Source organism: Centruroides vittatus, unplaced genomic scaffold, assembly GCF_030686945.1.
Source record: "Centruroides vittatus isolate TY-2023 unplaced genomic scaffold, ASM3068694v2 contig_880, whole genome shotgun sequence".
Lineage (NCBI taxonomy): Eukaryota > Metazoa > Arthropoda > Arachnida > Scorpiones > Buthidae > Centruroides > Centruroides vittatus.
In genome coordinates, this window is record NW_027122572.1 from 251421 (window position 1) to 265187 (window position 13767).

General features: G+C 26.8%; 1 protein-coding gene across 3 annotated transcripts in view; it reads right to left on the reverse strand.

Annotated features, from left to right (window-relative positions):
* Positions 1-1176: 1176 nt before the first annotated feature.
* Positions 1177-13767, reverse strand: part of LOC136983352 (optineurin-like) — a 31423-nt gene continuing 18832 nt past the window's right edge. For all 3 annotated transcript variants that reach the window (XM_067280057.1, XM_067280058.1, XM_067280059.1), the window contains 9 exons: positions 12692-12943; positions 9693-9812; positions 6879-6974; positions 6628-6803; positions 6342-6494; positions 6053-6275; positions 4240-4400; positions 1730-1790; positions 1177-1649 (listed from right to left, as the gene is read on the reverse strand). In XM_067280057.1, the coding sequence (XP_067136158.1) occupies positions 1545-1649; positions 1730-1790; positions 4240-4400; positions 6053-6275; positions 6342-6494; positions 6628-6803; positions 6879-6974; positions 9693-9812; positions 12692-12943 (1347 nt within the window). In that variant the 3' untranslated portion in view covers positions 1177-1544. The remainder of the gene's footprint in view (positions 1650-1729; positions 1791-4239; positions 4401-6052; positions 6276-6341; positions 6495-6627; positions 6804-6878; positions 6975-9692; positions 9813-12691; positions 12944-13767) is intronic.

Here is a 13767-nt window from a genome sequence, read left to right on the forward strand (position 1 = left end):
TTTTCCTTAAAATTTTCAAAAATTAATATTTTCTATATTCAGTAAAAGTTCTTTCTCACTGTAAAAATTTTAACAATCGCAGAATTAAACTTTTTACATAGTTAAATTTTATGACTTGATAATATGTACATAATGAAATGCACTGAACACGAGATTTTTTTAATGAATCTTATTACAATTTGTTTTTTTATATAATGCAAATATATAAAAAGTAATAAATTTTCAAAGAAATCTTAAGTTATCATCACTTAAAAACGTTTTCAAACTAAATTTTTCCATTTTTGGTACACTAATTTAATAACACAGTATTTATTTTATTTATTATGTTTAAATTAAATTAAAATACTTAATAATTATTTTTAAGTTATCAAGAATAACTTATTTAATAAGAAATTTATTACATTTAACCGATTATAATGTAAATTGGAAGAGTATCTTCAAATGTATTATAATTATAATTTAGTTACAAAAATTTGTAAAAATGTTTTAATATTAAAAATTTTATAAATTATTTTTATAGAGAATAAATGAAGAAAACAAAAAGATCAGTAATTGCAAATAGAAAGCTAATGTAATTTTAAATAAACTGGTTTGATCAATTCTTAGCAGCAATGTTTTCAGTTTAATGCAACAGCATTTAAGCCTAATATATTTTTAAACCTTTTAAATTAAAAAATAAGAAATGGAAAACTTATTTTCCAATTACTATTTTTAAGAGATGATAATATTGAGAGGTATTAAGATACAATAGTAGTGGAGAATTACGTCTCTTGTCACTAATATGGATAAAGTTAAAAACTGAAAAATCAGTTATATCATTTATATTTATTGCAATATATATTTTTATTATATACAACTAAAAACATAACTCTGTAAAATTTACATAATTCTTACTTATAACAAAAATAATTCTTACTTTTAATAAATTTTATTTGTGATAGTTATTATTATTTATAAATGCAAACATTTATTCATAATATTCATATTAAAACTTATTATATCTTATAAAAAATTATATTTTATCTTATATAAACTTACAGAAATATGCATTCTGAAGAGAGTTCTAAACTTTGGATTTTATTAATAATTTCAAAGATGTAGATTCTATTGAAATAATTTTAGATTTTTGAAATATAAAAAAGTTGTGAAATGCGGAGAATTTTAAATGACTCATAATAAGAAAATAAAAGAAAGTTTAATGCATACAATTATTAAGTATTCAATTTGATGATCAGTTTCTTTTGAAAAAAACTGTTTCTTTAGACAGACTTTCGTCAATTCACAGCTTAAACATTTCTTGACTTGTGTTTAAGTAACAAATTCTAAAAAAAATGTAAAATAAAATTAATTAATAGCATTTATGATTGATTCTAATGATTCTGCATTAAAGCACTCTTTGTTGATTTGTAACTCTTGTAGTTATAACGCAAAGTTGAATTTTCTCTTGCACTGCAACTACAAATACTATCAGTTAATAATAAAATATTATAACCTACTTTTTAACATTTTTTTAATTATTAAATATTAATAGTAAACCAATAAAGCTATGGATAATCAAAAAGGTTATCTGTAATACACATCTCCACGTGATTGCTTAATGGCTGAAATTCTGTAAATACCATGTTGCATTTAGGACACTCATATTTATTCTGGAGGGGAAAAAAAAAACAATTACTATAGAGATAGTTTATGAAAATAAATAAAGATAAAAACAAATAAAAATAGTTACAGAATTTTCATTTAATGGTTTTTCTTCATCTGCATTTGTTCTTTTCTCATGATCATGCCGCCTAAAAAAATAAAAAAGATCACAAAAGTTGATTTTAAAATCAATTAAAAATTTTATTATAACCAATCCATCTAACACTTTTCTAATGAAAAGACTAGACCACAGTTTAAATTTTGGTATTTATGTTTATGTTTATCAAAACATACTAAAACACAAGAAATACAAGAATATTATATATTTTATTGGAATAAATTTGAAAAAAACACAATTTTGAGACAACATTTCATTTGAAACATTTCATGCTTCGATGATGTTGAAAATTGCATGTTTAATAGTTTATTGTTTCCAAAATTCATCCATATCACAAGAAATAAAATATTGAACAAATATTTTCTGATAGTGGTTGTGTCAAATTTTCAATCACTCACTGATCCATCGGCTAAATCAGAGAGGTTATGCTGGGAGGAAGAAAGATGTATTTTACACCTTAATCAACTTCTAAGTCATTCATGTGTTGGAGCATTGTCCATAACTCAAAGTGCTTTTTCTGAAAAATGTTTATATTTAACATACAATTTCACTTGAACTACAAATATATTACAAAACTAGGCTGTAAAAATTTCTTGATCCATCCATGCAATTTTTTGGGCTAATAATCAATGGGTAATAACTTTCAATTAAAATTTTTTAGAGCTTTTGGTTTCTTAGCTATCCCAACCACTGTTAATAGAAGTTTGTGATTTCTGTCAAAAAATAACACCCTTTAAAGGTGACAAATTATCAAGTTTCTTTCTACTGTAGTATATATGTTGGTCATAATGTAAAATTTTTCCAACTAATAAATTTTCTTTTTCTTTATATTTCCTTATAAACAGCGGTGTCATTTTCATCTGGGACTAATATGTAATTTACCTTCATCACATACATGGTAGATATATGTTGATCTAGGACTAGGATGGCTGTTTTCTGAATGTGCCAGGATTGATCTCAATCAGAATCATATAAAATAACTAAGTCTATTAATTTTGTATTTGGTGTTTGTTTCTAGATATCACTTTTATGTTCCTAAACTATCGATTGTGTTTTATGGTATACATTACATAATGCAGACTTTTCCCTAAATTTTAAACCAACATCAGGGTTGTTGACGGCACAGCACCTTCCAGACAGATGATTAAAGATGAAATGTCAGCTGCAAACATCAAGTCTTCTTTCTTATTATCTTCAGGAAAAAGTGGTGTCCAAATTTATCATTAAATAAAACATGTCTATGGCAAGAACTGTATGAGAGAGAGAGAGAGAAGTGTGCAGAGATGAAATGAATTCTTTGTAGAAGACAAAGAAAGTTTGGAGGGTGAATCTTGTTCTGGTAGGTGCCAAAATTCCACAACAGAAACATTGCAAGTGTGAATGCATTGGTGAAACAAGATCAGTGAGTGATAATTTCATTCATTAAAGATAAAATAGGTGTTTCTTATGGAACATAACACAATATTCTGCTTGGGAGTATTGGGTAACAGAAGGTTATGGGATAATGGGTACCCAAACACTGGACTAGGAACAAAAATCTGCTCAGATGGCACTTTGCATGAAAAACCTGAACATTAACAAGAGAAAAAGCAGCAATCTTTGATGACATTGTAATGGAACATTTATTCCACAAAAAGAATGTTGATTAAAAAACTAATTGACTGAAACATGGATGCAATAAGTATAACTGTAAAGAACAAATTTGCAAATTACAATCTATTTTTATCTTTTCTGATTTGATCTGCCTGATCTGCAATAGCAATGAATCCAAAGGTAAGCTCAATGAAAGAAACATGTATACATTAGTATACATCATCAAAAACTGATATATAAAAAACACACAGCTTGAAGCAACATTGATATTTTAGATCCATTTATTCAGCAAAGAATATAAGAGACTAATAAAACAATACACAAAATTAAGAAATTAGACATTCAAGAAAGATTCTATTGCTAATTTAATAACTTGATTTATAAGTAAAATAAGTATAATAAATTCTTATTATGAATTTGTTGATTCTGTAGAATAAATGTTTTCACAAATCAGTGAAACATTAGTTATATATTTTAGTATAATTAACAGCAACATTATTTAATTTAAGAATACACATAAATAAATTCTTCAATAGTCTGTATAGTTATTGAGATCAACAGGTCTGTAATAATATTCAAAAGTAACCAAACTAATAGGCCTACATCGTTACTTAATATCTTACCAAAGATTATATAACAAGGAAAAAACAAAAATGCATAGACTTCACATTTACAAAAAAAATCTTATTTTCTTTTCATCAAAATAAATATGAAATAATTATCACTAATTTAAACAAAATTAAAGCATGTACCGTATAGAAGACACTAAAGATTATACATAGCCTTTTTTTCTTTTTTTATAATTACAAAATCACATAACTGCAAAAAAGAAATTTAGACTTTGTATAAATAAACTATTTTACTATATATATATTTAATTTAATTACCTGCGATGTCTTCCTGAATGTGAAACTTTATTCAATTCTTCTGATAACTTCTCCCTAGCAGTATACATTATTTGTAAATCAGCCTTTAACTTTTCTACTTCCTTTAAAGCATTTACTTTTGCTTTAGATTCATCCTCAAAGTCTTGTTTGTACAATTGAGCCTGTAATTAATAAAAATCAAGCTGTTTTAAAAATAAAATATTTTAGATAGGCTCTAATAATGACAATAATAAATCAGAAAATAAAAACTACTGCTTATGATGTAATTTAAAACAAAAAGTTTTTTCCTTCATCTTAATTAAATTACCTGAACTGAATAATTACATCATAGAATGATGTAATTGCTCAGATCAGTTAATGTAATTACTTCTAGATGTTCGATTTGAACCACCAATAATCAAATATGTAATGGCGAAGTAGATTTTTGAGATGGATATTCAAAAAATCATTGGATATTTAATTTTCAAATATTTATAATGGCATAATGGCAATAATGAAACAAAGTTTTAGTTTTTTGTTTCTATATTATCTACTTGGACCTTGTTTATTAATAGGACTTATTATACTGCTGCAGTTTCTGATTAGCAAAGAGAGGAAATCTTAGTCAAAAGTTAAAACAGGTGAAAATAAAGATATTTTGTTTTGACTTTTGACTTTGCTAATCAGAAAATACACGAGTATAATAAGTCCTATTAATAAACAAGGTCCAAATATACAATATAGAAACAAAAAAGTAAAACAGTTAGGACATAGAAGTAAAAAGAATTTATAAAGTTTTAGTTTTGAGTTTAGAATATTTATAAAGACAATAACAATTGGGTCAAATTAACACAGCTGATAGAATATACATGGAAAAATCATATGTTGAATAAAAATGTAAATATAAAGTGCAAAAGTGATTCTAAATTATTTGCTGGGGGGAGGGGAAAGTATAAAAGGAGAGATTTGGAATGAATTGTAAATATAGATTAAGTAAAAAAGAATAATCAAAGATGTAAGTAGTTAATGTAGAAATTTTAGATGAAATTACAATTATAAATTTAATAAGATTAATTAGGATGTATAAAAAATAGGTATACAGTTCAAATTATATGGTTAATGTTGATTACAAGTATATTTGAATTTTTAAAGAAGTTCAGAAATACAGAAACTAAGAATTTTATTATTTTATTGTCGGGAAATTAATGTGGTTATTTTAATTTTTAATTATAATTGTAACAAAAAAACATTTTAATTGTTAATTATAGAAAGTGTTTTTTGAATGCCTGCTGAAGAGGGACAAACAAGTCCGAAACACAAGCTTAAAGTGTATGTGTTCAGGTGAACTAAATAAAAAATATTATTTCTGATCTGTAAGACTAAATATCTGCATCCATAATTTTCCAGTATAATAAGTCCTGTTAATTGATAAATGTACTAGTATACAAAGATAAATTTAAATTTCAATGATAGTTATGATTGTTTTTCAAAACAAATGAATACAGCAGATATGATAAAAAGCATGACCACTACAGCTCTATATTGAACTATCATTTGGCCATTCAAAGTAATTGGCCTACAATATTTCAACTGCATTCCAACTCCACTGGGTTCTGACAAAATAATTTGTCCAACTGAAGAAAACTATTCTCTTCTTGCTTTCTATTGCATTCATCTCAATTTGATGCTCTAAATAAATTTTAATTTTAAATCTTAAATTAACAAAAATTCCACTGGATCAATCTTAATGATTCTTTTTTAATCTGATTTAAAAAAATAATAAAATTGTGAACTGTAATTTATTATCAAGGAAAACTTGTATAAATTATTTTACCTGAGCTTCTAAAATAGGAATATTTTCAATTTTGGTTTTAAGTGAATCAATTTCTTCTTTCAATTTTGAAATTTCTTCATTCTTATCAACCACCACTGCTGTCACTTTATCCAATTCTTCCTGGTGACGACGGCTTTCTATCTGTTTCCAAGCTTCTAGTTCATCTTTTTTATATTCAGTCAACAAATGTTCAAATTGTTGTCTAGCTTCTTCTAAATTTTTCCTAAAATAAACACAAGCATTAAAACAATATAACATTGATATATTAAAGAAAAACAAGCATACATACTTATCTTCCAGTTTAGCAGCTTGTTCTTCTGCAAGCATATGACGAAGAGTTGTTATTTCTATCTGAAGCTGTTCAATCACTGCTGTATCATTAAGTCTCACACTTTCTAGTTTTTCTTGATACACTTGTAGCCAATGTTGTAAACTATCACATCTATTTTTATATGTTTTAAATAAATATTATGATTAAAAATAAAAAAAAAAGATGATAATGTTATTAGTGTCAATGGAATTAAAAATTATTTTAAGAATTCAAAATAATTATAAATTTTTAATATAAATTGTACCTTTCTTTATATTTTTGGGCTGATATTGCAACCAATTGAAATTTTTCTTCAGAAACTTTCAACTCATTTGCCAATGATAATTGTTGATGTTCAAGTGGTAGTGATTGCATCTGCATTTGTTTTAAGCTTGTAATTTCATTTTCTTTCTGTTCTATTGAAAGTTGTAATTTTGATACCTGCGTAATATTCATCAAATTAATATCAAAATTACTATATTTATCATTACTTATAATTCTATAAAAATGCATTACTTCTAATTGTTTTTCAGCTAAGAGTTGGTTCAATTGGGAAACTTTAGTTTGATGTTCATGCATCATTAAAGATGGTACTTGTTTACCACTTTCGGACTGTAAAATCATAACTATAGGTTAGATGATATTTAAATAAAATAATTGAAATTTGTTATTTAAATATAAACAGTAATAATAAATTTATATTTTTAAAAAATATATTAAATTTAAAGCTTGAAATGATTTCTAAAGATCACTTCTGATTAAGATTTAGTGAAAAGTGACTCTCTTATTAAATTTTATTAACCTATAATATTTAATGTATTGTAGATGTAGTACAACATATTCTCACTTTACAATTGTTTACTTTACAATCCCTGGTTTTATAACTGAAATAAATGTTCCGTTATGATCATATGAAATGTTGTATTTAAATTTCATATTTGTTTTATAATATCATTCTAAGATTGGTCATCTTAGAATAATATTTATAGTTCAAATCATATTTCTAAGAATCTTATTTCAATTTATGACTTATTGAGATTACATTCCTCAAAATACAATTTGAATAAATATATTTATTCAAATGTAAGTTTCAGTATCTCTGAAAATAAGGTGCATTTTAGCTTCGTAATACATCATAATTATTGAATTATTGACCTCCAGTGTGATGAGTCTCTGTCAATAATTCCATTGCATCATTTTAATGATTTTATTAGACTAGTAAATACTAAACAAATTTATGTCAACAGAACTGATTCTCTTGACATAAATTTATCTCAAGTTGTCTATTTTCAAAAGAAAAAAACAAAATACATTAAAGTAATTCTTAGATTCAATGGCATCTTTTATTGGAGTAAATATGGTATAATATATATATATTTAACCTTATGAGAAATACAATAGCTCCCTTTATGACAATTTGCTTAACAGTTTTCAATTAAGTTATAAAACTGGAGTCTACTGCATACATTTTCCAACTACAAAACTAATTATGTTCAAATTTTAAAATAATCTTGCTACCATTTCTAAATGGTACTTGTAACTAGTTCTAGGATCTTATAGTTCTTTTTGTACTCAACTGGAACCTGATAATGAATAATATACAGTGAAACCTCGCTTAACAAGCACCTCGCACAGTGAGTATTTTGCATAACAAGCAAAACAAATTGTAAAAATTTGCCTCGCTTAACAAGTGATGAGGAGAGGGGAAGTCCCAAATTGTGTGCATGCGGCATGCTCCATCAGTCTGTGTTTAGCACTCATTCCACTAGCATTTCAGTGTCGCTTGTGATCATATTTTTCCAAACTTGTGTTCACACATATTACTTATAAACATCAACAACCATAGCCTGTTATATAATGAACATGCCAAACGATATGCCAAATTCTTGGGTCATTAAATTTAATGACCAATTCCAAATTAAATTTTAGAAATGTCTAAATTAAAAATTAACTATTTATAATTATTAAATTTAATATGAGATGGAAGCATAACTGCCTACCTCTAGTCAAATTAATTAATTTCTAATATTTAATTATAGCATTTGGCATATTGTTTGGAGTGTTTATCAAACATATTAGCTGTGATTTTTTGTTTTTGTTTCTGCAAATCAAATTCTCATTCCAGGATGGTTCATTCTGCGCTAGAAGGAAAGATGATGATGATGATTCACGCTCCTTAACAGTGTATACTGTACAATTTGTTTTTGAATAAATGTTATACATAAAACATTTGAGCATTTTTTTGGCGTGGAACGCATTATCGTATTTTACATTAATTTCTATGGGAAAAATTGTTTTTCTTAACAAGTGTTTCACATTACGAGTAAGACTATGGAACAAATTATGCTTGTTAAGCGAGGTACCACTGCAGTTCAAAATATTTGTTCTTATTAAATTTGATGTTGGATATTAAAAGTTTTAGTTTCTTAACTATTATGTATTATTAAGCTAAAATATTTTACAAACTTAATTAATTTCTATAGGAAATTTTCTAATTAATAAATTTCAGGAGACCAATATTTTAAGTGTTTCGTATAAGAAGAATTCTATATATGGAGAATGATCAGTTACGACTTTGCAAGTGTTAAAAAGCCTTTATAAATAAAATTTCTTAATAAAACATAAAAAAAACTAAAGATGTATAACACCTACTTAATTTCTCCACAATTCTGTTGTGAACCACTTATGTTGGTGCTTCAGGCTTTAGCCCGAAACCATCATAAACAGTTTACAACAGCCTGGTTATGGCAGGGTTGCCAGAAATAAGCCAAGGCTCATGTAAACACTAAACAAAAAGTTGCAAAAAAAAAAAAAAAACACCCCTGCTGTTTTGTTGATGGAAAAACAATATGGGATAAAAACTTAAAAAATCAATGTTTTTAATAAGCAAAAAATGTAATATTGACATAAATAAACTGTCAAACCTTCAGAATTAGTCCAATTGTCAAGAAATAACAAAATATAGAAACCTGCCCTGTCTCTATTTGAAACCATCCATAATTGTTGAGAACAGAGCTAGTATTCATAGAACTAGTGTCCTCAACCTCTCCTCAAATGGATATTTTTAATATAGTCTGTTGCAACATGTATGACAGGAGTTTGAAATAAAGGAAATTTTACTAAAAGAGTTTGAAATTTTTCTTTTATAGTGTAATAAACTCCATATTGTTTGCAAATTGCATTTTCAGGGATTGTCAGTTGTTCAATGTAGGGAGAAGTTCATTATAGAAAGAATTTGGAATTAAGGAATTTCCTATATTTTTACAATTATAATTAGAGTAAATCTTAATGTAAAAAGTTAAACAAAGAGAAGTCAATTCAAAAACTTACTGTTATTAATTCACTTGAAACACTATTTGAAACATTTCCTTCACTTTTCTGTAAATCACTAAATTCACTAATATTTTGAATTAAAGAATAATCTTCAGTATTCAACTGGAGAGATGTTTTCTGTATTTAAAAAAATATTTGACTATAAAAATACTGTAAAATTTATCACCATCCTTTGAATAATTAATAAAAAAACCAATTTTGATTCAAAACAAAAGTGCTCAAAAATTGAAGTGATTTTGAAATTACAGAACACCTACATCTATCAAAAATATTAGATAATTTTTATCAGAATGATTAAATAAATAATTTTATGAAAGTTATCAATGAAAAAACTGTGTTATATTATAAACTGATAATGTATTTTAAAATTTTATTTTGATATCAATAGTTTTTAAATTTAGAAAACTTAACAATAAAAAACAGTTTTCTTTGAAAAGATAGTCTTCTTTGTCCTTGCTTTTTATCATGTTTAAATGAGGTGAGCCTTCCCATCTTTAATCTGCTTTCTCCAATTCTCTCTATTTGGGGTGGCCTCTCTCCTCCATCCCCTCTCTCCCAAATCTTCTGTCACCTTGTCTCTCCATCTCAGCTTCAGTCTTCTCAACTTTCTCCTCCCTATCACTTCCAACATAGTCCTCACTTCTCACCACACATCAAAACCATTTTAATCTACTGTACTTTCCTTTATCTTCTTACTTATAGGACTCCCTTGACTATTCATCTTATGTAATCATTCCTAATTCTGTCATTCTTTGTCACACCATACATCCATCTCAGTATTTTCATCTCCACTGTCTCCATCTTCTTTTCTTGGGCTCTTGTAATTATTCATGTTCCAGACCTGTATATTACCATTGTTTTGTATAATCTTCCTTTCATTTTGCAACTTATTTTCTTATCACACAGCATCCCACTCATCTTTCTCCAGTTCAACCATCCACTCTGAACTCTTAAGCTGGATTTCTGTACTCATTCCTCCATCACTTACTACATATGATCCAAGATACTTAAATTTGGAAGCTGTTATTAACTTTCCACCCTGAAGTTGTATATAATTCTCATTCCCTTCACCAGATGTTATATACTGCCTTTGCTCGGCTGATCTTCATGTCTTTCTCTTCCAGTGCTTTTCTCCATTACTCCAGCTTCTTCTCTAGCTTATCTTTGAATGTTTTGCAGAGCAAAATGTCATCTAGAAACAACATATTTTATTGTGCCTTGCTCTTCACAGCTTCCACCAATACATCCACCATCAAATTGTACAGAAATGGGCTAAAGACTGAGCCTGGAGCAGTCCAATCCCACAGTGAATCTCTGTTATACCTATACTACTCTTTACTTAAGTCATTATAAGTCATTTCCGTTACAAGTCTTACATACTTTTCTGGTATTCCCTTTACTCTTGTATATCTCCATACCTCCTGTCTAGACATTTTTCGTACACTTTCTCCAGATCTATGAATACCATATGCAGTTCTGCCTGCATCTCCCTGTACCTTTTCATCAGCTGCTTTAGTGCAAAGATTGCATCTATTGTTCCTCTTCGTTGCATGAAACCAAACTGTTCCTCAACTATAGATGTCTCTTGCCTTAACCTTCCTTCCACAATTGTCTCCCAGATCTTCATTGAGTGCAACATCAATTTAATTCCTCTGTAATTCCCACATTCCCTTTCCTTTATAAATAGGCACCAAAAATTTTTCCTCCATTCATCTGGTATTCTCTCTTGTTGTCACAGTTTTTTATAAGATCCCATACAATATCAACACCCTCTTTGCCCAAATATCTCCATACCTCAGCTGGGATTTGGTCAGCTCCTGTTACTTTTAAACTTTTTTCAGAAAATAAAAATGGCATTCAAATAGAAAAATTACTTAATACAAAGTTACAAGTGAACACCAAATATGTTTTTAGGTGTTTTCAGAAAGATGCCAAGTTTAAATATTTGGTCTATTTTTTTGCAAAATTTAATTGGTTGGCCAATAACCATTTTATATTTGACTGCAAACAGTATGCTAACATTAGAAAAAACTCTAGATGTCTTGAATTATCTTCTCATGCAGGCAGAAGTCAACAACTATTTTCTGTTGGAAAACATCAATTCCTGCCTACCTGACCAATGAAATTGTACTATTCTGTACAACCTGAGTGTTGCATTCTCAGCAAGCACAAAACATATAGGCTTGGAGTTTTCAAAGTGCCAAGCATGAATATTTGGTCAATTTATCTCAAAATCTGATTGTTTTTTTATATGAATTTAAATAAGATAAATTTGGTTTTTATTCTTCAAAGTATATTTTTTGCCATTTTTTATTCAATTTTGTTACATTTTCTTTTTTTATTTTGCTATTATAATTAATTCAACATTTCCAAATAAACATGCAATGGCAAGCTAAAACTTAATATGGTTTTCATTTTAATGTACAATACATTGTTCTTACTGGTACTTTTTGGCTTCATATATATTAGCAGATGTAACTTGTTAATTTATCAAATTATTAATCTGTGTTGCTTGGGCAGTACAAACTGTATCTGCTAATAATTTAATACATTAAAAAGTTAAGTAAAGCAATTAACCTACATGTAAGAACAATTATCTTAATAAATGAATTCAATCAATTACTTAATATAAATTTCATAAATTATTACAGTTTGGTTCCAAAATATCATCAAAACATCAAAATTGTTGTTAAGATCTTTTTAAAATATTCTATAATTTTTAATATTAAAAAAAAAAATTTATAGCGATATTCTATGTTGTATTACCAATTGTTTGTATAAATATATATAACAACAATAAATATATTGTTACTATATATAAAGTTTTATATTAATTTATTATTACATCATTGCATAATATGAATTAAAATTCATATGACAAGTAAAAATAAATTTATGTTAAATTGATATGTAAATAATAATTAATTCATTAAATATTATTAGTGATCAGAAAATTTCAATAATTAATTTTAATTTATAATAAAAAAATTTCTAACCTCTCTCTCATTTTTTGATACTTTCTTCTCTAATTCAGCATTCATTACTATTAATGCCTTCTTCTCAGTTTCCAAATGTTGTACCATTTTTTCTAATTTTTCAATGTTCGTTTGCAATACAGTATGTTTTTGTTCTAATTCTAAATTTAATGAGTTTAATTTTTCCAGTTCTTTTTGCTTTTCTTCATTGCCTTTTTTTAGTTCATTTATTTCTAAAGACATTTCATCAATTTTTGTTTTAAACTGTAAACCCTAAAATAAAATAAATTATTATAAAAAGGCAAGTTTTTCAAAAACTTATGGGTTTTAAAAAAGCTGGAAAAATATCTTCCTGGACTTTTCCAGCACTTGAAAAGAAGGTTAAGAAGGCAAAGAAGGAAGCCTAATAATTTTCAGTTATACTAAGATATAAAATTTAAACAACAACATACAAAGCTTAAAAGAATTTTGTTTCATTATAATAAATTTCTGTATTTGAATATTTAAGCTTAAAAAACACTAAGATATGAGCTCAAAATTGTGTGGTGCCATCAATTTTTATATTTGTAATTACAGTAGAGAGTCATTTATCCGAACACCGGTTATCCGAACACTTTTCAGTCAGACTGTGTCGTGCTGAATCGAACTTTTTTGATACTAGATTTACTTCTAAAGTATAATTTTTATGTTTTTATATTTTCAATATATTTATTTCGTTTGTACAAAATAAAGAAATAATTTTTAACGATACAATAGCCTTGATTATTATTATAAAAATTTTCGTTAGGCTTAAAATCGACGAAAATTCAACGCAAAGCAACACGCAACAGAGAAAAGTTCAGCACGAAGCGACACGCAACGAAGAAAAGTTTCAACATCGGACAGGTTAATATATTTTTTCGTACATAATCGGTTATCCGAACAACCCCAGTCCCCAATTGATTCGGATAAACGACTCTCTACTGTATTATAAAAAAGACTAAAAACTTAATTTTTGAGGTAGAGATGAGTTTTTAAAAATATCATAAATGCCAACAATAAGTAAAATTTCATCAAGTCTGACTAAACTCAAAGTATGACACAACCTCTCTCTATCT